The sequence below is a fragment of the Notechis scutatus genome, chromosome 1 (genome assembly GCF_049901735.1).
Source record: "Notechis scutatus isolate UNSWTSFEM ecotype Mainland chromosome 1, rNotScu1.2, whole genome shotgun sequence".
Taxonomy (NCBI): domain Eukaryota; kingdom Metazoa; phylum Chordata; class Lepidosauria; order Squamata; family Elapidae; genus Notechis; species Notechis scutatus.
In genome coordinates this window covers 325823112-325847495 of record NC_142009.1, presented here as the reverse complement: position 1 = coordinate 325847495, position 24384 = coordinate 325823112, and the positions used below count along the sequence as shown (strand labels likewise).

The window sequence follows — 24384 nt, the reverse complement described above, 5'->3', positions numbered from 1 at the left end:
TTTAAATGTCCCAATAGAAGAGAATATCTCGCTCAGGGTTGCAATGGGGAGGCATTGGCGCTCCCTGAACTTGGTGGTTTGCTGGCAGACGTTTTATTACCCGACTAGGTAACAACATATGTTACCTAGTCAGGTAATGAAACATCTGGAAGCAAACCACCAAACTCGGACTCCCGGTCCTTGAAAAAGTGTTTCTGCTTGAAACTGGTCCCTGGTACAAAAAGGTTGGGGACCACTGTTCTAGAACAAAGTTTCTCAACCGTGGCAACTTTGAGATGTGTGTAGACTTCAACTCCCAGAATTCCCCAGCCAGCAGTATTTCTCAACCTTGGCTCTGTGGTTCTATGATACTAAGTGAGAGGTCCTTGATGCTCTCTGAGCTTGGTGGTTTTCTTGCAGACATTTCATTACCCAAATTAGGTAGCATCATCAGTGCACTTAGGTATGTGCATATGTAACACCACTTTCTGCCTCCAGGTGGCAATGCTGTACATGTTCACCCGGCTCATTGTCAACCTATCTCAGACATACATCGCAATGTACCTCACCAATTCACTATTGCTTCCAAAAGTAAGTGTGATCTTTGGGAAGGGGGAAGCTTGTTTTATCAGTGTTGGCAAACCTTTTTCGGCACCAAGTGCCGAAACAGGAGCGTTCACGGGGGAGCGCCAGAAACCAGAATATCAGCTCCCTGGCGTGGGAGTGTGGGAGCACCGGAAACTGGAAGAGCAGCTCCCTTGCCCTCTGCAAAAGCCACCACTGTTGGGGTAGGATTTAATCAACAGTAGTAGGCTGCATTTGTTTTCTTATCTTTTTCCCTAAAGGAAGAGCCTCAATGGTTTTATTCCCTTTTCTCTTACCTTTTTACAGAGATACATTGCCACAATTCCACTGGTGATGTATATTAGTGGCTTTCTCTCCTCCTTTTTGATGAAAACTGTGAACAAGTGGATTGGCAGAAATGTGAGTACTCCCAGCCTTCCTTTTCAGTCTTGGCAGCCCTAAAGGAAAATTCGGCTTTCCTGCCAGGTGTCCTTGTAACTACCACTTCACTCACACCCAGGAAGGTCTCTTCCATGCTCGGGCACCTACAACTGTGCAGAAATTGCATTATCCAAATTGAAATTTATGGGAATGTGTGAAAGGATTAAATTCTGTTGCATCACGGAGGCTCTATCCACACTAGGAAATCCAATTGATCTCTTCAGGTGCAAAGGACCAGATCCATACATGAAGGTCTGATGAAATTGATTTATTGCTAATCATGTATGCGCACGGGAATGAGTAGTGTGGTGGCCTAGACGTTGAGCTCTCACCTCACAATCAGGAAGCTGTGAATTCGACCCTAGGTAGCAGCAGATATTTCTCCTCCTGGGTGCAAGAAAATATCTGCTGCAAACTCCACGTAGGCATCAGGAAGGGCATCCAGTCAGTAAATGCTCAACTCTGAATCCACTCTGATGCAAGAGATTAAGGCAAAGGTTCCCCTCGCACATACGTGCTAGTCATTTCCGGCTCTAAGGTGCGGTGCTCATCTCCGTTACAAAGCCGAAGAGCCAGAGCTGTCCGAAGATGTCTCCATGGTCATGTGGCCGGCACGACTAAATGCTGAAGGAGCATGGAACACTGTTACCTTCCCACCAAAGGGGTCCCTATTTTTCTACTTGCATTTTTACATGCTTTCAAACTGCTAGGTTGGCAGAAGCTGGGACAAGTAACAGGAGCTCACTCCGTTACACAGCGCTAGGGATTCGAACTGCCAAACTGCCAACCTTTCAGCGTCTTAGCCACTGAGCCACTGCATTCCATGCAAGGGATTACAGGGTCTTTAAAAGAAAAGAAAAATGCCTATGCACAGGAATCTTCTCAGATAATATTACTATTATTCCTCTCATCCTTCTTATTACCTGTCTCTTCCAACTTATAACTATAACCGTGTTGCTTATATCTTTACAATTTATATTGTTTTATTTGTTCCCTAGTATGATTTGATTGCTTATTAGTAACCTATGCTTATCATGGTGTTGCATCTTATGATTCTTGATGAATGTATTTATTTTTCCTTTATGCACACTGAGAGCTTATGCACCAAAGACAAATTCCTTGTATGTCCAATCACACTTGGCCAATAAAGAATTCTACTCTACTCTACTCCACTCCACTCCACTCCACTCCACTCCACTCTATTCTATTCGTTAGCACCTGCTTGGAGTTAGGTAAGGGTCAATGGAATTCAAGGTTGCACTTAGTTCATTTTTGGCTATGTGGGGATTCTAGGCCAGTCCCTCTTTTAACTCCTCCCCGACGTTCCGCCACTCCTTCTACGCTTTTACACAGGTGCTTAGATACCAGCTGAAAGCTGATGTTACAAATCAGGCAACTTTTCTGATGTTACAAATTTTATGCAACAACCCTACCCCCAATAAAAATAGGATTTGTAAAACCATGTTTCCCAAATTATCTTGAGATGTCAATCTTCCCTTGATTTTATTTTGCAAGAATAAGATGTTTTCCTGAATTTTGAGCTTTTTAGAAAAGGGCAATCTTTAATTCTTGCAGAACATAATTTTATTTTCAGTTGTAATAGATGCCTTGACAATTATAAATGCTATGCTGTACATCTCTGTTTTATTTATACATTTTATATGGCCACCATCTCACTTACAATGACTCTAGGCAGCTTATAGAAGTTGTATTCTGAGCTATATTCATTTACAAGTGCTGTCATTGTTGTGCCATCTCTGCTTCCTTTGTTCATTCTAGCTCTTGCTTGCACTGTGTTCTTCTCCTTTTTCAATATAATACTCTCCAGCTTTTTGCAAAAAGTAGGCTCTTGTCCAAAAGATAAAACACTTGACTATAGAAAACCTGGAGAAATTCTTAGATATTAGCACATTGTTTGTCAACCTCAGCAAATTTAAGAGATGTGGATTTCAACTCCCAGAATTCCCCAGCTATCATACAGGCTGAGGAATTCTGGGAGTTGAAGTCCACACATCTTTAAGTTGTCAAGAATTCAGAAACGCTGAATTAGAGGATGCTATTGAATACATAGTCCCGAAGATGTTTTTTAAAAGGGGCAACTGGACTTTCTTCATTTTTCTTTTCTTGAAAACGTTTCCTTTCCTTTCCCCACTGGTTAGTTACAACTGAAGAAGCTTCCTGGAAGAGAAATGAAGTCTTCAAGAAAAATAAAAATCAAGGAAGTCCAGTTGCCTTTTTTATTTTTAAAAACACCTCGGGGACAACCATGAGCTGGATGACTGAGAACCTCCATAGATATTGAATGAATATTTTATGTAGTAGTGATCAATGCATCCATGTTTCGGAAGTGAAAGTAATTTCTTTATCCATGTTAGCTCACCTACTTCCTGGGACTGCTGATTATCTTGGCCTTTGCCTCCTGGGTGGCCCTAGCTGAGCGACTTGGCGTTGAAGTTTACGGGGCTGCTGTTCTGCTTGGGACAGGGTCGGCCACCATTTTGGTAACTTCCCTCTCCATGACAGCTGATCTCATCGGACCCCACACGGTATGAAGCACCTTGTGTAAAAGATGGAGTCAGGCCCGCTTTAGGAGCTGGGTGAAAAGTCAGCGCTAATCCTTAAAAAAAGCAGAAAAAAAGAAGAAATGTGGGATTTCTGAATCATAGACAAGAGTGATTCGTTTGGAGCTCCAATGATATCTTCAAGGGAACAATGCCAAAGAAGTGGCCAAGGTTATTCTGAGAGGCGAGAGATTCAAGATGGAAGCCATAATGACATAACCAAAGCCCCTCCCCTTTTTATGCACATGAAAAGGAAGCGGGACTTTAATCACACCATTGCGGCCACCGTCTTGAATTAGGTGGGGCTCCTGGGCTGTATATCATTGGCAGCATTTTTGCACAATCCCTACCTCAGGTGTTATGGGGACTAAAAGGCAAAATGTGTACTTCGAGCCTTAGGGTGCCATAATATAATGCTTTGCTTATTTTTAGAAGTACGTAAGGCCACTTGTTTATTTGTTTTTATGGGAAGGGGAATATGAAGGACAAAGGGCACTTTTGGAGAAGCTTAGAAATAAATGGTTTGTTTGCCATTCTGTACATCCTGTAGTGTTTCTCATCGTGTGGACTTGAGGAATGCTGGCTGAGGAATTCTGGGAGTTGAAGTCCACATATCTTAAAGCTGCTGAGAAACACTGCTGTAGGCAAAGATCCTCCTGAAACCAGTTAAATATGAGCCAGCAGTGTGCAGCAGCAGCCAAAAAAGCTAATGCAATCCTTAGTTGCATTAACAGAGGGATACAATCAAGATCAAGTGAGGTACTAATACCACTCTATAAAGCCCTAGTAAGACCACACCTAGAGTACTGCATTCACTTTTGGTCACCACATTATAAAAAAGATGTTGAGACTCTAGAAAAAGTACAAAGAAGAGCAACCAGGATGATTAGGGGACTGGAGATTAAAACATATGAAGAACAGTTACAGGAACTGGGCATGTCTAGTGAAGAGAAGGACCAGGGGAGACATGATAGCAGTCTTCCAATATCTGAGGGGCTGCCACAGAGAGGAGGAAGGGATGAAGCTATTTTCTAAAGCACCCGAAGGCCAGACAAGAAACAATGGATGGAAACTGAACAAGGAGAGATTCAACCTGGAAATAAGGAGAAACTTTCTGATAGTGAGAACAATCAACCAGTGGAACAGCTTGCCCTTGGAACTTGTGGGAGTGCCATCACTTGAGACCTTCAAGAAGAGATTGGGCTGCCATTTGTCAGAAATGGTGTCGGGTCTCCCGCTTGGGCAGGGGGGTGGACTAGATGACCTATAAGGTCCCTTCCAACTCTGATTATCTGTTATCTGCTATGGGGGAAGAAAGAAAAAGGAAAGAAAAGGAATACAACAAGCCTCAGAATGGTACTATGCTGTAGAACTATTTTGAGGTTTGCCTCTTCTTTTTGTTTCAAAGTTTTGCTTTCTGTCCAGGATAAGACCTGGCAGCCACTCAAGTGGCCCTAATGCATTTGTGGCTCCTTGTTCTCCAATAGCACAGCGGCGCATTCGTCTACGGGGCCATGAGCTTCACTGATAAAGTTGCCAACGGATTGTCGGTGATGATTATCCAGGACCTGCATCCATGCCCGTAAGTGAAGGTTGTGGGCCACAGTGAGACAACGGTGTTGGTGAAAAGAAGGGTGGTGAGCAGGCCCCCTTTGGCACATCAGTGACTCGAAGGGCAGAGAAAATGGAGGGCACTTTGTGAAGAAATAGTTTCTGCTTGTCAGAACAGGCCAGGTGGGATAGTTGTTTTCTTAAATCCATTTGAATGATGCTGGATTCAGCATGTATTTCCCATTATGTACTTTACATCTTGCGTTAAACCAGGAATTACTTAACCACAGTTTATTGTATTTTATTCCAATTTCATTTTAAATCGTATTTTATTCCAATTTCATTTTAAATTGTATTTTATCCAATTCCATTTTAAATTGCTTTTATCAAATTTCAGTAATAATTTGTTTCTGGAACTCTGCACTTTGATATGGCCCAAGGGCTAATCAATAAAACAAATATATAAATAAAGCTTAACCATAGTTTATTTAATAAACCATCATTGGCTGGACTGTAGTACCCACCCATTAGACTGTCCAGTGCAGTTGCAAACCATTATGATCAAGTTTATGCATTAAGGCAAACCTTAAATCAAATACTGGTATATGGACCCTGTACAGGTATATTAGAAGTAGAAACCATGCTTGATCAAACCATAGTTCAGTTTTCATAATGCATCACTGCCAATGTTATGCTTACAAACCATATTATAACTTGTGGAATCTCCTAACCTTTAATATCTGGATTTGAGACTTTTTGGAGACGGGAATTTTAAGAGGGAGTGTTAGATATACCATAGCTGAGGGGAATCCTCCATGCACCGAAGCAGTCTACCATAGAATGTACAGTAACAGTGATTGAGGAATGGCATTGGTAGTAGGCTCAGCAAGACTCTTGAAATGGCACTAACAAGAAACATAGCTCCAACCATTTTTTTGTTTTGATCCTACAAGATTTTTATGTTCTCCAGTGGAATTACCTGCTTTGCTTAACCAGGGGCTCTGAAGAGAGAGCCTCCATGTGTAAGAGCAGTGTACACAACCTAATATTTATCTTCTTGTTGCATTTCCTTCCCCCCCCTCTATTCCCGTCTCCATCCCCACCCTTCACAAACTCCAGGACTCAGCTCTGTTGCAACGGCTGTGTGACCTTCTACCATTGGGTAATGGTCTCGGTTACTGGAGGCATGGCAATGGTGGCTGCCCTATTCCTAGCCAGCATCATGATCTGGCCAATCAGGATCCGTTTCTGTAAGTGGGATTTGCTGTGATGGGAAAAATAGGGGGTGTGGGAAATATAGAAGAGAGGGAAGCAGAGAAGTGCAGATGTAGCTACATCTACACCTGTGATTGACTTACAACCACAATTGCAATCAGGATTTCTATTGCTAAGTAAGGCAGTGAGTTATACCGGATTTTATGACCTATTTTTCCAGTTGTTATACCAATCACTGCAGTTGTAAAATGAATTGTGCAGTCATATTTATGACAGTTGCAGTGTCCCAGGATCATGTGATCACTTTCTAACAAAGTCAATGGGAAGGAGGGGGGACATGTGGAAAAGTTCTGGCTAATGAACTGCATTTCTCCTGCAGGTGATATTTCTATTTCAGGATTAGCAGGGGTGAAGCCAAGAAGCCACCAATATCTTGAGGAAGGAGAACCAGTGGCAGTGGTGAACTGAGACATTTGAAGGAGCAAAGCTAGGACTGGATGGAATTGCAGCAGCATTGAAATCCAAAGAACTGTTTCATCTAGCTTGAATTTGCCCTTATTTGCTCTCTGGACTCAACATGGACAATCCCAGCATATTTTGCACAAACCTTCCTTGACCCTTATGGGAAGATCCTTTCTTTTGACCACTTCATTCCCCCAGTTGGTCCCTTGTGCAGCTAGTGTAGAACTAGCAATGAAGCAATATCTTCCACCCTGCCATTCCCTTTTTCTATCTATTTGTACATAAAAATAACTAAATGTGAGGTTTTTTATTTAAGAAATAATTAAACTATCTTAAGTAAAAAAGACCTAATTATGTTTTTACTTGTTTGCTAAATATTCTATTTTTTTATATGCTTGATCTTTAAAATACAGGGGGAGTGTATAGATACTGATTTGTGGGTAGATTACTCTCAAAAAGGCTGGTTTGTCAGGATAGAATGGTACAACCCTGAATTCTGTATCTTGATCTTCACTGCCATCTTCACTCTTAACAAACAACATACGGTGGTTTATTTGTCAGTGTTGGAGGACCAACAGACTGGCATATGTCACCTTTTTCCTATTCTTCTCTTCTTGTCCCAAAACTGGACACATGAGAATAGTGTCCAGTTTGGGGACTGATTTATTGCACTGCAGCCAGCTATCATGCTGAACTTCTGAAGGAAAGCTGTCAAGATCGTAAGTGCTGAACAGCCACTTCTTAAGAGGAGTTCAATTAGTTTCCCTTCAAATTGCGAAGGCCCGATCAAGATGATCTTTGAGGCCCTTCCAATACTATAATTCCCTCACTGAGAGGTTAGTTGCTCATATCAATAGATTATAGGCACAAGCCAAGGATCCTTGGTTGTTTATAATGGGTGTCTATCTGTGGAGATTCTCAGTCTCATCCAGGTCATGGTTGTCCCAAAGGTGCTTTTTTCAAGAGGTAACTGGACTTTCTGGTTTTTATTTGAAGACGTTTCACTTCCCATCCAAGAAGCTTCTTCAGCTCTGACTGAATAGTGGGGAATGGAAGGTGTTATACTCTTTGCAGACAGCTGGTCATTTGCAGGCTTTAGATATTTAAATAAAATCTCTTTAGAGTAGGGGTGTCAAACTCGTGGCCCCTGGCCCAGATACGTCATATCCTGCACCCCACCTCCGTTTTAGCAAAGTAGGGGAAAGTCACGATACATCATGTGATGACCTGACACCGTGAGTTTGACATCTATTAGAAATTTAGATAAAAGCATGTAAATGACCAGATGTCTGCTGGTCCTTCCATTCCCCACCATCCAGTCAGAACTGAAGAAGCTTCTTGGATGAGAAGTGAAACATCTTCAAAGAAAAACCAGGAAGTCCAGTTGCTTCTTAAGGTGCTTGAAAAAGCATCTTTGGGACTATTTATAATGGGTAAATAGCCTTTCAAATCATGTAATGGAATGACCTCGAGGTCACAATTGGAAATTGTACCGGGAGCTCAAGGTGTTTTTGCTTATGGCTGGTTTCACCAATCTGTGTTTTTCTGCCAGCTAACAATTTACAGGATTTAAAGTCAAAACACATTTGCAAAGTATAAAACTGAGGAAGACTGACACAAAGTGGTGTCTCTTTCCCCCCCTATTGCCTCCCATTCTGAATAATCTGATTTATCAACTCTTTGTTGGCTTTAGAGTGGTCCCATATAGACCCGTAGCTTCTAGCTGTAGATTTTAAGTCCTCTAGTTTCCATTCTTTATTCTGCCATTTGGCTTTGCTCAATTTTGCCATTTCTTCACCAGTGGTTTTAGAGCTCTGAAACATGAAGCATCTTCACTCAAACCACAGTTGACGTCTTTTCTAAGGATGCTTGGGTTTGCATACTTCCTTTTCTCATTGCTTCTCAAAGGGTTTGTTAACGGCTTCTCAGCTGTTAGGGACCAAGGAGCAACAAGTTTTACATCACCTGGTGAATTTCCTTACTCTTTAGCAAAATAAGTTTTAAATACATGTGTAAGGATTTTTTTTTTAAAAAAAAGATTATTTTTGAATAAACAGGAAAAGGGTGATCAGAACTTTGATTTTCAAAAGTTACAAATGAACTAGAGGTCCAGATGGATTTAAAATAAGATTTTGGGATTAATTTTAAGAACTCTTTCTATGGGAAAATGTTTCTGTTTTGAATTCTTTAAAAAAAGACGGAACTTTGAAGACAGGGGGAACTAAAGATTACAGAGCAATTAAAGGAGGAAAAACACTCAATTTTTACTTAATATAAAATGAAGCAAAACACCTTAATATTGACCATATTGAGAAATATTTTTGAACAATGGTCCCAAATTAATTTTAAAAGTGTCTGCCATGATATATTCTGTGTTTAAAAGATGTTATGGAAGAGGAACAAGTTTTACAAAGCAACACAGATATATCTGAAAGTGGATTTTAAAAGGACAGGCTACAAGACTGATATGAAAAAAGATGCTAACTGGATGTTCAACTGAAAATGATTGATGTCTTAATAATTAAAAGGATATACAAATAACAGCAAAAGAGTATATTGGATTACAAAAGACACTTATTAAACCTTTGAAGAATGTTGTGAGAAGAAACAAAGTAAAAATCAAATCAGGTTTTAAGACATTTATCAAATTTCTATACCGCTCATCTCACCTAAATGATTATTTGAAAGGATTAAGGATCAAGATTGTTAAAAACAGTGGTCCCCAACCACCGGGCCCTGGACCGGTACCGGTCCGTGGATCATTTTTTACCAGGCCACAAAGAAGTGGGCGCCGCCATCTTGCTTTGACGGCGCTTGAGAAAGTGCTTCCGGGTGAGCTTGTCGGTTGTCGGTTGGAAAGCGGTGTTTGGGTGCTGAAGGAATCCTCATGCCTTAGTTTCGTCGAAGGCGGCTTCAAACGAAGAGCCGTCCTGATGGCGGTGGAGTCTCGCGTTACTCAGGAGGAGATTAAGAAAGAGCCCGAAAAGCCCATCGACAAAGGTACAAAGGAGGAGTTGAAGGTGGCGGGGAGAAGCGGGGGACGGCTGGCTGGCCGGTCGCTCGGCTCGCCTTGCCTTGGTCGTGCGTGCTGATGCCGGTACCGGTCTGTGGATCATTTTGTGACGCCGGTACCGGGCCGTGGGACAAAAAAGGTTGGGGGCCACTGGTTAAAAAGAAAAGAAAGAAATATAAGGTTGGTTTAACTGAGCTTTTGACACAGCTGCTTAACTTACTGGGGGCGTGGTGCTTTTTTCCCCAAGAAATCAGGAGACACAAAAGGAAATGTGGGTGAGTCCCAGAATGCCTCCACAAGATGGCATTTCCTCATCAGAACAGCTAAGATCAAGGAAATGACAATTGACAAGAACAAAAGGAAGTGGGTTGGATTACTTTGCGTAACTAACAATTGTGTATAAAAGAAAAAAAATGTTAATAAGTAATGAAGGGAGAGCCAGTTTGAAGTGCTGGCTTAGATGCTCGAAGATTGCAAGTTCTCCCTTAGACATCAAAGCCACCATGATGATTTGAGGCTAGTTGCTCCCTCATCCCAATCCACCTCACAGGATTGTAGTGAGGAAAACAGGAATAGAAAACATGCACGCTGCCTTCAGTTGTTCCACCCTGTCATTCTGTTACCTCCTTCCCTCCTTCTGCCAGGTGGGGGATGAGGTGAGAGGATGTATGGCAGGTTCAGTTGGGAAGGGTGTGCTAGGGAGGATGAGAGGTATTGTGGGTCAAGAAGAGTGCGTGACAGGTGCAGTGCCAGTCAGGTAGAGTAGGGTATGTGGGTGGCTGGTTGTCAGGGTCAGGAAGGATGTGTGGGTGTCAAGGGGGCTGCGATAAATAGCAATAGAACTTAGACTTATATACTGCTTCACCATGCTTTACAGCCCTTTCTAAGCAGTTTACAGAGTCAGCACATTGTTCCCAACAATCTGGGTCCTCATTTTATCAACCTTGGAAGGATAGAAGGCTGAGTCAGCCTTGAGCTGGTGAGAATCGAACTGTAGGTAGCTGGCAGTCAGCAGAAGTAGCTTGCAATACTGCATTCTAACCACTGTGCCACCACCGCTTAATGTGAATGCCATGTGGACAGGCAGGGTGCATGCAAGATATGTCCTGGGAGTTGGGAAAGGCATGGTTGGGAGTGCGTAACAGGTGTGTGTGTCAGGGAGAGTGCAGGAAGTGGCATAGATCTGGGAGATTACAGAGGGGCAATGTGGATCAGAAAGGGTATGCAGAGTTTCCTTCCTGTTATTCCTCCCCTCCCCCCTTCTTCCTTTCCCAACAGCAGGTAAGTGGCTGCTGCTGAATGGGGGAATGGAGAGAGGGATTGCAAAACTGGCTTGGAAACTGGCACAGAACAGCTGAAAATACAGATCACGTGGCTACAGCACAAAATCTGTGGGCCCTGGATTTTGAATGCATTCTGCAAGATAGCCTATTTGAGGTTCCTTGGTCCAAAAACATTGCTTTTGATGCACTGTTTCACCAGTTAAAAGTTATAGATACAAGAAGTTTTGTAGTACATAGATGTCACCTCCTCTCTTGAAAGAGCCATACACAAAACCGAGCAGGGTTGTACTGCCCTTAACAACATTCCATAACAAATGAAAGAAAAACACAGAGAACAACCAGCAACTATAGAAACAGAGACATCCTTTGTATAGAAGATTAGCAACGTGAAGACCAAGGCAAAGCAATCAGAGTTTTGGACTTCAAACACAGACTACTGGCCAAGCTGCGTCTCCAACTCTGGATCAGTGTTTTTAAACCTCAGCAACTTTAAGATGGGTGGACTTCATGTTGACTGAGGAATTCTGGGAATTGAAGTCCACCCTTCTGAAAGTTACTGAGATTGAAAACCACTGCTCAGGATGCACTGGGACTTTGCTCCAGCTGTTGCTTTCTAATGCACAGGTGTCAAACTCATGGCGTCCCATTGCTGTCACATGACATTTCATGACGTTTATCCCCTTTGTGGAGCTGGGGTGGGCGTGGCCTGTATATGATGCATCCGGCCTCTGGGCCGCCAGTTTGACATCCCTGATTTAATGCATCAGAGCCAGCTCGATCTAGTGGCTAAGGCACAAGGCTAGAAACCAGGAGATTGAATTCTAGTTCTGCCTTAGGCATGAAAGCCAGTTGGGTGACTTTGGGCCAGTCACTCTCTCTCAGCCCAACTCACTTCACAGGGTTGTTGATGGGGAAATAGGAGGAGGAAGGAGCATTAGGAATGTTCACTGCCTTGAGTTACTTACTGAGTAGGAAAAGGATGAAAATCTAAATACAATAAAAATCTAATAAAACGAGCAATTTAACAACAACAATCATCACTGGCTAAAGAAAAAAAAATCCACAGAAGAAATATTGCAGCTTCCCAACCCCCAAGGCGTGGAGGAATAATGTCTTTTTAACGGCCTTCCTTAAAAGGAAGCACTAAAAGGGAGCAGTAAGGGTTTGGGGAGGGAGATTCAATTCTTGGTATGGTATGTGGTATGACTTTGGGAGATAGAAGAGCCTCAGACTAATCAATGTTAGATAAGAGGCAGCTGATTCCTCAGAAACAATGGAGGTAAGGTAAAAAAAATATCAGAAGAGGTCTTCCTTAGTTACCTGGACTATAAGTGGGGAGAGGTGTACTTTTAGGCTTGTAATATTCTGTTAAAGTAATACAACAAGTTGCAAAAATACAAGTAAGAGGCCAGAGGAGGAGACCCAAAATTATTGGTAGCCTCACACTGCAATGAACAAGGGTATACCTTCAATTTTGCAGCTACTAAGATTGTTGGACGAGCAGGCACAAAAACAGCCAGGGAAGTGATTGAAGCCTGGGAAATGGGCCCTTCATAAGTCAACAGGGGTGTTGACTTACCACCAGCGTATCAAGTACTTAGGAGGTGAGGCCTTGACAATAGAAGGAAACAGCAGCCAATGACTTAATAGCCAGCCATCAAAATATCAACTAACATCTAAAAAGCCAGATACAACAAGCATCATATAAATATCACACACAGAACAGTCCAAAGCACACACTCTGCTAGAGAGAAGTTCCCTGAGGATGGCCCCCAGCATGAATCCAAAAGCTTGGAAGACTAAACTTCTGGTCCTTATGACCGACCCAGATTGGATCCTGCAATATTATCCTGGGACATGTATATTCATATTCATAATACAATAAAGTTAGAGCTAATATTTTTTGGGGGTGTTTCTAGTCTGGTCTACCTCACAAGGCTGACAATATTAGTGGGAGCAATGACTGAGACTTGATTTTGGGATCACTGAAGATGCCAGTCCCTAGCAAAAAAGATAGAGAGTACCAGAGTTTATGGGACAAGAGAGTTGTTAATGGGATTACGACAATTGGGGATATCCAGTTCCTGAGACTTGAAGGGCTTTAGAAATTAACAACCAGCCTTGTGAATTGCAGCTGGAAACCAACTGGAAACCACCCTGCCTGATTTGTAACTCTGGCTTGCAGGTAAGTTTTAATCGAAAGATTGGTATTTAGGGCAGCTTTTTGCAAGCAAACAAGCTTTTTGTATTTTTGTACAGGTAATCTTTGACTTACAACAGTTCATTTAGTGACCATTCAAAGTTACAATGGCACTGAAAAAAGTGACTTACGACCATTTTTCACACTTATGACCGTTGCAGCATCCCCACTGTCATGAGAGGCCAGGCGAGGAGAAGCACCCCTTGACGTGAGTGATGTCGAGTTGGCCATGGCCACCCAGTCACATGACCACCAAGCCACACCCACCAACTAAGCTATGCCCACAGAACCGGTTGTTAAAAAATTGAATCCCACCCCTGGATGGGGCGGGTCAGGGGTGGTATTTGCCGGTTCTCCGAACTACTCAAAATTTCGCTACCAGTTCTCCAGAACTGGTCAGAACCTGCTGAATACCATCTCTGTGCTTGACATCCATTTATATGTTAGCCTGGTACAAAGCACAGTAATGCAGCAATGTATAGGCCAGGGGTGGGCAAACTACGGCCCGCGGGCCACATCCGGCCCGTTGGTCTTTTTAATCCGGCCCGCCGAAGATTGGTACAGAATTAAGGTTTGATGTGAATGATTGAATGATTGCATTCATTTGATTTTGACTTGTAATGACAGGCATTTCGACACCAGGTGGCGGCCCGTCTGTCAAATTTTAAAAGTCAATGAGGCCCCAGAGCCAAAAAGTTTGCCCACCCCTGGTATAGGCTAATGCATTGTAGAAACCCAGTCATTTGATAAATTCAATAACCGAGTAAACTATATATAGCTGGTGCAGTGGTTAGAATTTATTGCAGGCTAACTGCCCACAGCCTGGCGTTTGATCCTGATGGAGCTCAAATTCAACTCAGCCTTCCATCTTCCCAAGGTCGGTAAAATGAGGACTCAGATTGCTGGGGGCAATAGGCTGATTCTGTAAACCACTTAGAGGTGGTTGTAAAGCACTATGAAGCGGTGTATAAGACCTTTCTTGTCATGGTTGTTTAAGTGAATCACTGCAGTTGTTAGGTTAGTCACACGGTTGTTAAGTGAATCTTAACTTGGCTTTTCAGCAGGTCGCAAAAGGGGATCCCATTACCACCCTGTGACTCTGCAACTGTCATCAATATGAATCAGTTGCCAAGCATCTGAATTTTGATCACGTGACCTGCAATGGTTATAAGTGTGAAAAACGATCTCATAAGTCACTTTTTCGAGTGCTGTTGTAACTTAGAACAGTTCACTAAATGAACTGTTGTAAGGCGAGGACTACCTGTAATTCAAAATTACAATAGACCTCAAGAAAGAAGGTATTTTTACGATACCAATTCCAAGTTCCACAGTCATGTGATTCACATTTTTGATGTTTGGCTACAGATCCGCATTTACAACCCTTTGCATCATCCCACAATCACCTGACTATGATTTACAATTCCCCCTCCCCTGGAAACCATTTATTTCTAGTTCCCAGCAAAATAATATCCATTGAAGACAATGGGTTCACTTAGAAACTGCCACAAAAAGGATTGTAAAATTGGGATGTGGTCACCTGATGACCTGCTTAAAGACTGGCATGACATGCAACCATAATTCCAGGTTCAATTACCATTGCAAGTTGAGGATTACTTGTAGTAACTGCTTGCACAGCTAGGATCCATGAATTTATCAGGACATATAACAATAGCTACTACTGGGAGTGGCACGGTGGCCTAGAGGTGGAGCTCTTGTCTCACAATCAGGAGCCTGTGAGTTCGATCTTAGGTACAGGCAGATATTTCTTTCTCTGGGCATGCTGAGAATATATCTGCTGGGGAAAAAACTCCGCATTGGCAACAGGAAAGGCATCTGGCCAGTAAACACTCAGCTCCATTCAGTTGCCCAGACTCCACCCCGTGAGGGATTATGGGGTTGTTAAAAGAGGATGATAATGATGATGACGATAACAATAGCTACAGGAACAAACCAAATGATGATCTACGAGAAGCATCCTGTTGACCACTGGACTGACTGGATGCACTTTTCTCTTGTACAGTCAACAGCTGTTGCTTTTAATGACATATTCTATGATCTCTGAACATGTATGGACCAGCTGTACAGCCACTAGAATGACTAAAAGCTGGTTGTTTTAGAAGTCTCTTGTGGCAATGAGTCCCATATGTGCAGGACATTTCCTGTGAAAATGTCTTTTCTTTGCCCAGAATCAAATAAAGTGCCTCCAATACATTTTATAAGAAGAGGGCAGGGTGGGATGTGTTGTAGAGCTTTGATTTGTCTGAATTCTGTTTCCTTAACTACCTTTTGTGTTCTTATTTATTTTAGAAACTAATTGGAAAGCCTGTTCTTTCTTGTCCTTGGCCAAATAGTTACTTAGAACAAAAGTAATAATGGAATATTGACATTTCTGGGGTAATATAATCCTTCAGATATTCTTAGAGGGGAATCATGCCATATGCTTGGAAATGATGTCAATGGCTACACCACGAGTTCTTTTATGTATGCCCAGCTCACTGGACTCCAATTTGGATGCAGGTAAGTGCAGGGCACGCAGGGAGGCCTGGGGAGGGCAAAACATGGGCCTCCCAGAAGTTCAAGGCGGCTAGGAACAGGCCCGTTTCCGGCTTCCAGAGAGCCTCTGGAGCCGGGCAGGGCAAAAATGTCGTCATTGTCCCCCGTGGTGCAGGAGGCCGACTAGGCCACGCCCAGCATGGCTACAGCCACCCAGCACCCGGGTAGAGAACCCGCTGCTAAAAAAATTTGAAGCCCATCCCTGAATAAGATAATAGCATCAAACTTCAACTTTTTACTTTTACATCATCACATCAACTAGCCATTTCTATAACAACAAATCTATTTAATAGGTAAAACCAGTGGTGGGGTTTAATTTTTTTCCCCTACCGGTTCTTTGGTCATGGCTTGGTGGGCATGGCTTGGTGGGCATGACAGGGGAAGGATACTGCAAAATCTCTATTCCCTCCCCACCCCACTAACCTGCTTTCCAGCTCCATTCTCCTGTTCAGGGCAACAAAAGAAGACCCAGGCGATCAGCTAGGACTTGGGAGGCAGAGAATAGATGGGGGCGGGGCCAGTCAGAGGTGGTATTCTGAACTACTCAAAATTTCCGCTACCAGTTCTCCGAACTACTCAAAATTTCCGCTATCGGTTCTCTGAACTACTTAAAATTTCCGCTACCGGTTCTCCAGAACTGGTCAGAACCTGCTGAATACCACCTCTGAGTAAAACTCAAAACCAACCTTTCATTTTTTTTTCTATCTCAAGCATGAAGCAGTTTCCACAGTGGTGGGATTAAATTTTTTTTACTACCGGTTCTGTGGATGTGGCTTGGAGGGCATGGTGTAGCTTGCTGGGTGTGGCTTGGTGGGCGTGGTAGGGGACGGATACTGCAAAATCACCATTCTCTCCCCACCCCACTAACCTGCTTTCCAGCTCCGTTCTCCTGTGCAGGGCAACCAAAGAAGACTCAGCCGATCAGCTGGGACTCAATGGGAGGCACACCCCAGCTGCCTCTCTGCTCAGCATTTATAGCCACCAGTTGCTGGACTAGCTAGGGAGAGGTCTTGAAGGAGGGGTAGGCAATTAATTTTCCCAAAGGGGCCACATAAAACCTTGGCACCATTGTGGAGGGCCGCTGCCCCACCCCAGGCATTGTTGCCATTGCACTGTTGCCCCGCTCTTTTCTGATGCCATGCCACCTCCTCTGCTGACATCACACTGATGCCCTGCCCCCAACACCTAGCTGGCACTCGCCTCCCCATCCCCCAACACTACTTCTACACTGAGGCCTCCGCCAATGCACTGCACCACGGGCACCGATGATGCACTGGTGCCCTGATGCTGATGTTGCAGATGCCCCACCTCAAGCCCTTGACCCTGTGGACCCAACTGGGACGGCCTGTGGGCTGGATGTGGCCCATGGGCCGTAAAATGCTCAGGTCTGTCTTTTTTTTTCCAAATAAAGTTTTTTATTTTTATAACAAAGACAAATAAAACAAACAAATAAAACCATCTTTCTCTTCAACAGTGTATCAATTGGGTACACATATCTTGTGCATATAATAACATTATCATACATGTTTATAATCATTTTAATCAGTATTTTATATATGGTTTATCAATTATTATATTATCATTAACATTGTAGTTATTGCCTTTCAAGGGTATATTTCACATTCATTTTCTTACTCTATCTAACTCCATCATTTATCAGTTATGGTATATTATACTGTACTTACATATTTCAATTTCTTACTCTTCTATCCAGCCATTCATAAAACAAATTCCAAATTTTACAATAATCTTTTTCTTCCTGTTCTCTAATTGCCATTGTCAATCTACTCATTCCTGCACATTCCATTATTTTCTTAATTATTTCCTCATCCATTGGAATTTTCTTATTTTTCCAATTTTGTGCAAATTCAATCCTAGCTGCTGTTAATACATTAATAATCAAATACATTAACTCTTTGTTGTAACCCTCAGGCAAAATTCCCAGTAAAAATGTCTCTGGTTTTAAATCTATATGCTGTTTTATCATTTTTTCCAGCCACACGTGTATTCTAGCCCAATACCTTTTAGCACCCAGGTCTGTCTTAAAGGGACAGGGCACTAACGGTCCAGATGCTGGTCATTTTACAGGCAGCCTGTCCTCTCACAAGCTGTAAAGGTGTTTCAGTGCATCAGTTCTGAAGAAGGATGTCCATGGGAATGGAGAGGGGGGACAGGCTGATGGTTATGGTTATCATGTTGACTGTCTTGGCACCCCCTCATCCATTGAATGGCTCTGCTCTGAAGAACAGTACAGGTAATCCTCGACTTACAACCGTTCGCTGGGTGACCAAAGTTACAATGGCACTGAAAAAAGTGACTTATGGCCATTTTTCACAGTTATGACCTTTGCAGCATCCCCATGATCATGTGATCAAAATTCAGGTGCTTGGCAACTGATTCATATTGTTGGAAGTTGAAATCCACCCCTCTCCTAGGAAAGTGAAATATTTTAGGATATACTAAAAAGGCAGAATATTTCCCCTAAAAAGAGAAGCTCAGGCAGAAACTCAACCCCCATTTTTGCTACTGGGCCAGCCTATTTTACATAACAAAGGTCAGAATTGCCCAAAGCCCTTTCATTACATCATCATCCAGCAAGGCTCAACCAAGCCTGGGACTCAGGGCAGCCTACAGAGTTGCCCCTGCATGGCTCCATTGGAGTCTGACAACCAATCAGAATACAAGTTCAAATTCAATTCCCAACAGAGGGTATATATTTTTATTTTATTTTATTTTTATTTTTTATTTGTCAATTGCTTACAAGATAATAGGTATAAGTAAAACCATAGTTATGAATACATGGATACATGTTGTGACTCAGAGGATCGAACCTGCTCTGTCAGAAGACATAGGCTCGAGTGATGAGGAAGACCTGGCATTAAGGTTTGAGCCTGCCTTGTTAAGTGACATAAATGGGAGTCAGGAGGAGGAGGAAGATAGGGCATTGGGGTTTGAACCTGCTTTGCTGGAGGTTTCGGAGTCCTCATCCTCTCCCGTACCTTCCTCGTTAATTACACCTGTGTCAGCAGAGAATCAGGAGAACGTGCCAGAGACCTTAGATGAAGATCAAAGCGAAGAATCTTGGTTTGATGCAAGGAACAGACGTAAGCAGAAACGTCAAGCACAAACTGGAAGGAGACGTCGAATCAGAGATTGATTAAGAGACTGACACGCCCCTTCAGGAAATATAAGGAGGCGTGTTAATTCTGGAGCCTTGTCCGGATCAACTTGTTAATTACCTCGCAGCGTGGAAGAAGTCTTCTGTTTGCCCTTTTGGCTCTGAATCATCCAGTGACTCATTATCTTGGTTCAAAGACAGTTTCTGGGAGAGCTGCCAACGACGATTACAGAGAGGAGTTAACTCTGTGGTGTCTGATATTCATTTGTTCGTGTTTGTTGCTGTGGGACATTTGGACTTTCACTTGTGGTTATAGGTGAGACATAACAGATACATATAAGAAAAATAAAAAATATATATAAAAGAAACAACAGGACAGGGACAGTAGGCACTTTGGTGTGCTTATGCACATCCCCTACAGACCTCTTAGGAAGGGGGTGAGGTCAATAGTAGACAGTCTAAGGTTAAAGTTTTGAGGGTTTGGGGACGAAACCACATAGTCAGGTAGAGCAGGGGTCCCCAACCACCGGGCCGCGGACCGGTACCGGGCCGTGGAGCACTCTTTACCGGGCCGCAAAAGAAAAAAAAAAAAAAAATGGCGGCTTTCTTCGCCTTCGGTGAATGCTGCTGGGATCGGGGATCAAGGACACAAATGAAAGAAGGGAGGGAGGAAGCAACCGAAGCCTGTCCTGCTCTCTGGCTCAGCTCTCTCAGTCGCTTTCTCGCTCCTCCACCAGCCCAGGAAGAAACTGCTTCAAAGAAGCCGGGGTGGCTTTCCTGTCGCCGCAGCTTCCCGAGCGCCCTTTCACCCCACCCCACCCGCCCGCCCGCTCGCAGTTCAATCCACAGTGCTCCGTTCTGCCTGCCTGCCTGTCTGGTTGTTTGGGAGCAGCTTCGGCTGAGAATAATAACTATTCGCCTCTTTTTATCAGCCGAAGCTGCTCCGAAACGAAGAAGGCAGGCAGGCAGGCAGGTAGAACGGAGCACTGTGGATTGAACCGCGGCGGGCGGGCGGGTGGGGTGGGGGTGAAACGGGCGCCGGGGAAGCTGTGGCGACAGGAAAGCCACCCCACCCCCCACCCCCGGCTTCTTTGAAGCAGTTTCTTCCTGGGCTGCTGTAGGAGCGATAGAGTGACTGAGAGAGGCAGGCAGACACCTGAGGGAGGGAGGGAGGGAGACACCTGAGGGATGGGGCTGAGGGAGGCAGGGCTGAGGCGCTCCCTGAACTTGGTGGTTTTGCTGGCAGACGTTTTATTACCCGACTAGGTAACAACATCAGATGTTACCTAGTCAGGTAATGAAGCGTCTGCAAGCAAACTACCAAACTTCGATCTCTCCCCCGGTCCTTGAAAAATGTTTCTGCTTGAAACCGGTCCCTGGTACAAAAAGGTTGGGGACCACTGAGGTAGAGTATTCCAGACATTGACCACTCTCTTGCTGAAGTCATATTTCCTGCAATCAAGTTTGGTGCGATTAATCTTGAGTTTGTATCTATTGTTTGCTCTTGTGTTGTTATAGTTGAAGCTGAAGTATTCATTGACTGGTGGGACATTGCAATGTATGATTTTATATACTGTACTTAGATCGGACCGAAGGCAGCGTAGTTCTAGGTTTTCTAGGTCTAGAATTTCAAGTCTGGTGGCATAAGGTATTCTACAATGAATAGAGGAGTGGAGAACTCTTCTTGTGAAATATTTCTGGACTTTCTCAACTGTGTTAATATCAGATATGTAATGTGGGTTCCAGACTGATGAGCTGTATTCGAGTATTGGTCTAGCAAATGTTTTGTATGCTCTAGTTATTAGTGTAATATTACCAGAGAAAAAGCTACATAAGATTAGGTTAACAACTCTTAATGCCTTTTTGGCTATGTAGTTACAGTGGGCTCTTGCACTTAGGTCATTTGAGATGAGTACTCCAAGATCCTTGACAGAGTTTGGATCATCAGCAAGGTCTTGACTATTCAGCCTGTATTTTATTTTCTGGGTTGTTGTTTTTTTGCCAATATGTAGGACAGAGCATTTATTTGTTGAGATTTGAAGTTGCCATTTGTTTGACCATTCTGATACATAGTCAAGTTCTTTTTGAAGGGTAGCAGTATTGCCTGTGGTGTTGAATAGCTTTACATCATCAGCGAAAAGAACACAGTTGCTCTTAATATGATCACAGAGGTCATTTATGTAGAGTATGAAGAGAGTTGGTCCTAGAACACTGCCTTGGGGGACACCACTGTTGACAGGTACAGAATTTGATAGGACACTCCCAATTTTGGCCATTTGTTGTCTGTTTGACAGGAATGCTTCTATCGAGTTATGCAAGTGTCCAGAGATACCGTAAGATTTTAGTTTTATGAGTAGTTTGTCGTGTACCACTGAATCAAAGGCTTTAGAGAAGTCTATGTAGATTGCGACTATTGCTTTGCCCTGATCGATTTGTGTAGCCCATATATTTTTGCAGTGTAAGAGTTGCAGATTACATGATAGTTTTTTCCTAAAAACAAATTGTTTATTAGGTTGTTTGTTTCTAAATGGAGGATGATGGATTGGTTAATAATTGATTCCATGACTTTACAGGTGACACAGCATAAAGAGATTGGTCTGCAATTTTCAACTAGGCTGGGGTCTCCCTTTTTGAAGATGGGGATGACCATGGCTTGTGACCATAGTTTTGGCAAGGAGCTGGTCCTGAAATATTTTTCAAAGATTATGCTTAGAGGTTCGGCTATAGCAGTGGGTAGCTTTTTTAAGAAGTAGGCACATATTCCGTCTGGTCCAATAGATAGAGATGGTTTTAGATTGCTTAGTGCTTTTTCAACATTGTCTTCTGTAAAATCGATATGTATTAGATCATTGTTGTTGTCTGTGGTTCGACTAGGAAATACTGGGCATGATCCATTGCTGTTTACAAATACTGAGCCAACTAACTAACTAACTAACTAACTAACTAACTAACTAACTATATACCGTGTTTCTCATAAAATAAGGCCGGGTCTTATATTTTTTTGAGCCCCGAAAAAACGGCTAGGCCGTCTTTTCGGGGGGTGACTTAATTCCCCCCCTTGCATCCTCATCTAGAGCGACCCGCAGGCAGCCTCACCACCAGCCGCTCCTAACAGGTGATCATGGTGAAGCGCAGAGAGCTCCCTAGTCCCACCAAACACCTTTGCTGCAGACCCAAGACCTTTGGCACCCGCCGCTGTTGCTTTCCCTTCTGCCCATTCCATCACCACGTTTGGAGCTGCCGCTTCCGTGTTTGGAGTGCTGCTGCCATTTGGAGCACCGCCATCATGTTTGGAGCTGCCACTTCTGCGTTTGGAGCTGCCGCCGTGTTTGGAGTGGCGGCGGCGCTCCAAATGGTGGTGGTGCTCCAAACAGCAGCAGTGCTCCAAACGCAGAAGCGGCAGCTCCAAACGTGGCAGCAGCTCCAAATGGCAACTCCAAACAGCGGCAGTGCTCCAAACAGCGGTGGGGTTCCAAACGCGGAAGCGGCAGCTCCAAACGCGGCGGCAGCTCCAAATGCAGAAGCGGCAGCTCCAAACAGCAGCAGTGCTCCAAACAGAGGTGGGGTTCCAAACATGGAAGCGGCAGCTCCAAACGCAGCGGCAGCTCCAAATGCAGAAGCAGCAGCTCCAAACGGCAGCGGTGTTGCAAACAGAAGTGGTGCTCCAAACGTGGAAGTGGCAGCTCCAAAGCGCGGCAGCGGCATGGGCAGAAGGGAAATCAACAGCGGCGGGCGCTGAAGGTCTTAGGTCTGCCGCAAAGGTGCTTGGCAGGAGCTCTCGCTGCCATGATGTACAGCAGCTGGTGTGGGGAGCTCTCCACGCTCTGCCATGATCGCCCATTAGCAGCAGCTGGTGGTGAGGAATTGCTGCCCGCAGGGTGCTCCTAACGGCAAGTCCCCCCGCCCTTCCCCCCATTTTGCATGTTTTAAAATAGGCCTAAATTTGGGGGGAGGGGCTTAATTTCATTTTATGCCTAGAAAACATGCTGGGTCTTCCTATTGGGGGAGGTCGTATTGTTGGAGAAATACGGTTTTCGTAGATTTTCACGGGTACAGGTATGTAGGTCTAGGTGTGTTCGGGTCTTTTCCTGTGTAAGATTAAGAGTATCTTGGTGATGTTTCGGTGAGGTCCCACTCACCATCCTCAGGCTGGTGCTTTCGGCTTCGTGCCAGTGCAAGCAGTGTGTGATCGGAGCTGCTGTCTCTCTATAAATACTGGTGGGGGGGCTGGTGTGCTAGGCTGGTTGGCTGCGCTGCTGCCTCTTGATTGGTTGATGGAGTTGATGTTGGTATAATGGGCTGTGTGATGGCCTTGTGAGTTTTGTTGTGGAGATATCCTGGAACTTGTACTGTAATTTCCTGGGTCGTTTGTTTTGTAGTGATCTTTTATCCATTAGCCTCCCGTGTTTTAACGGCTTGGGTAATGGGTTGTGTGATGGGCTTGTGAGTTCTTTTGTTGTGGTATCCTGGGTCCTGCATTGTAATCTCCTGGGTCGTTTGTGTTTTGATCTCTTTTCCATTAGCCTTCTGGAGAGCCGAAACAGAAACCTCCCACAAGACAGACACACACACCAGGAAACTCCACAGACTAGAGAAACACCAGAAACCCAACCCTTCCCCACAACAACACATGAAACAAACAGTACACAACATATCAGACAGAATCCTCACCATAGCAGAAACCAATGTCCTTTCCAAAGGATTCAACTTTGCAGTCGCCCCCAAACGCATCCCCACTGAAAGCATTATATGCGGAGTTGAAGCTAGCCTAACCAAAATCAACCCAGATGCAGCCAACAAAATCAGACTTGAAGTCACCAACGTCCTCTGCTCCAGCAACCCACCCAGAAGCAACCTACACAGAGAAGAACAAAAAGCACTCACCAACCTGAGGCAAGACAGCAACAGTCATTCTCCCAGCAGACAAAGGCAACACCACAGTCGTAATGAACACATCGGACTACCACTCCAAACTATCCAACCTACTCCAAGACCCTGCTTACAAACCTCTGAATACTGACCCCACCACCTACCTAGAAAAAAACCACCAAATCCAAAATAAAAGCGTCTGCCCTCAGCGAAGAGATCCAGCAGAGAATCATCCCCAGAGAAAAATCATCCAGATGCCCTAAGCTCTATAAGCCCCAAGATACACAAATAAGGAATACCACTCGGACCCATAGTCAGCTCCATAGGCTCACCTCTACAGAATCTTGCCAAATTTCTCGCCAAACAACTCCAGCCCTACACAGAATCCATCACCTCACACGTACAAAACTCCTTCCACTTCATAGAAACAATAAAGAAACAAAACCTACAACCCAGCGACCTACTGAGCTTCGATATCATATCCCTCTTCACCCAAGTACCCATCAAAGAAGCCTTGACAGCCATCCAAAACAAATACAACCCCTCCAAACACATCCTAGATCTGACCAACCACT

The 24384-nt window shown here is 43.9% G+C and overlaps 1 protein-coding gene across 1 annotated transcript in view; it reads left to right on the top strand.

Annotated features, from left to right (window-relative positions):
* The window catches only part of MFSD12 (major facilitator superfamily domain containing 12), a 35164-nt gene extending 28095 nt beyond the window's left edge, over positions 1-7069 (top strand). The window contains exons 5-10 of the mRNA XM_087952607.1: positions 478-570; positions 871-963; positions 3360-3530; positions 5033-5127; positions 6216-6346; positions 6691-7069. Of these exons, the coding sequence (XP_087808733.1) occupies positions 478-570; positions 871-963; positions 3360-3530; positions 5033-5127; positions 6216-6346; positions 6691-6779 (672 nt within the window). The 3' untranslated portion in view covers positions 6780-7069. The remainder of the gene's footprint in view (positions 1-477; positions 571-870; positions 964-3359; positions 3531-5032; positions 5128-6215; positions 6347-6690) is intronic.
* Positions 7070-24384: the final 17315 nt, after the last annotated feature.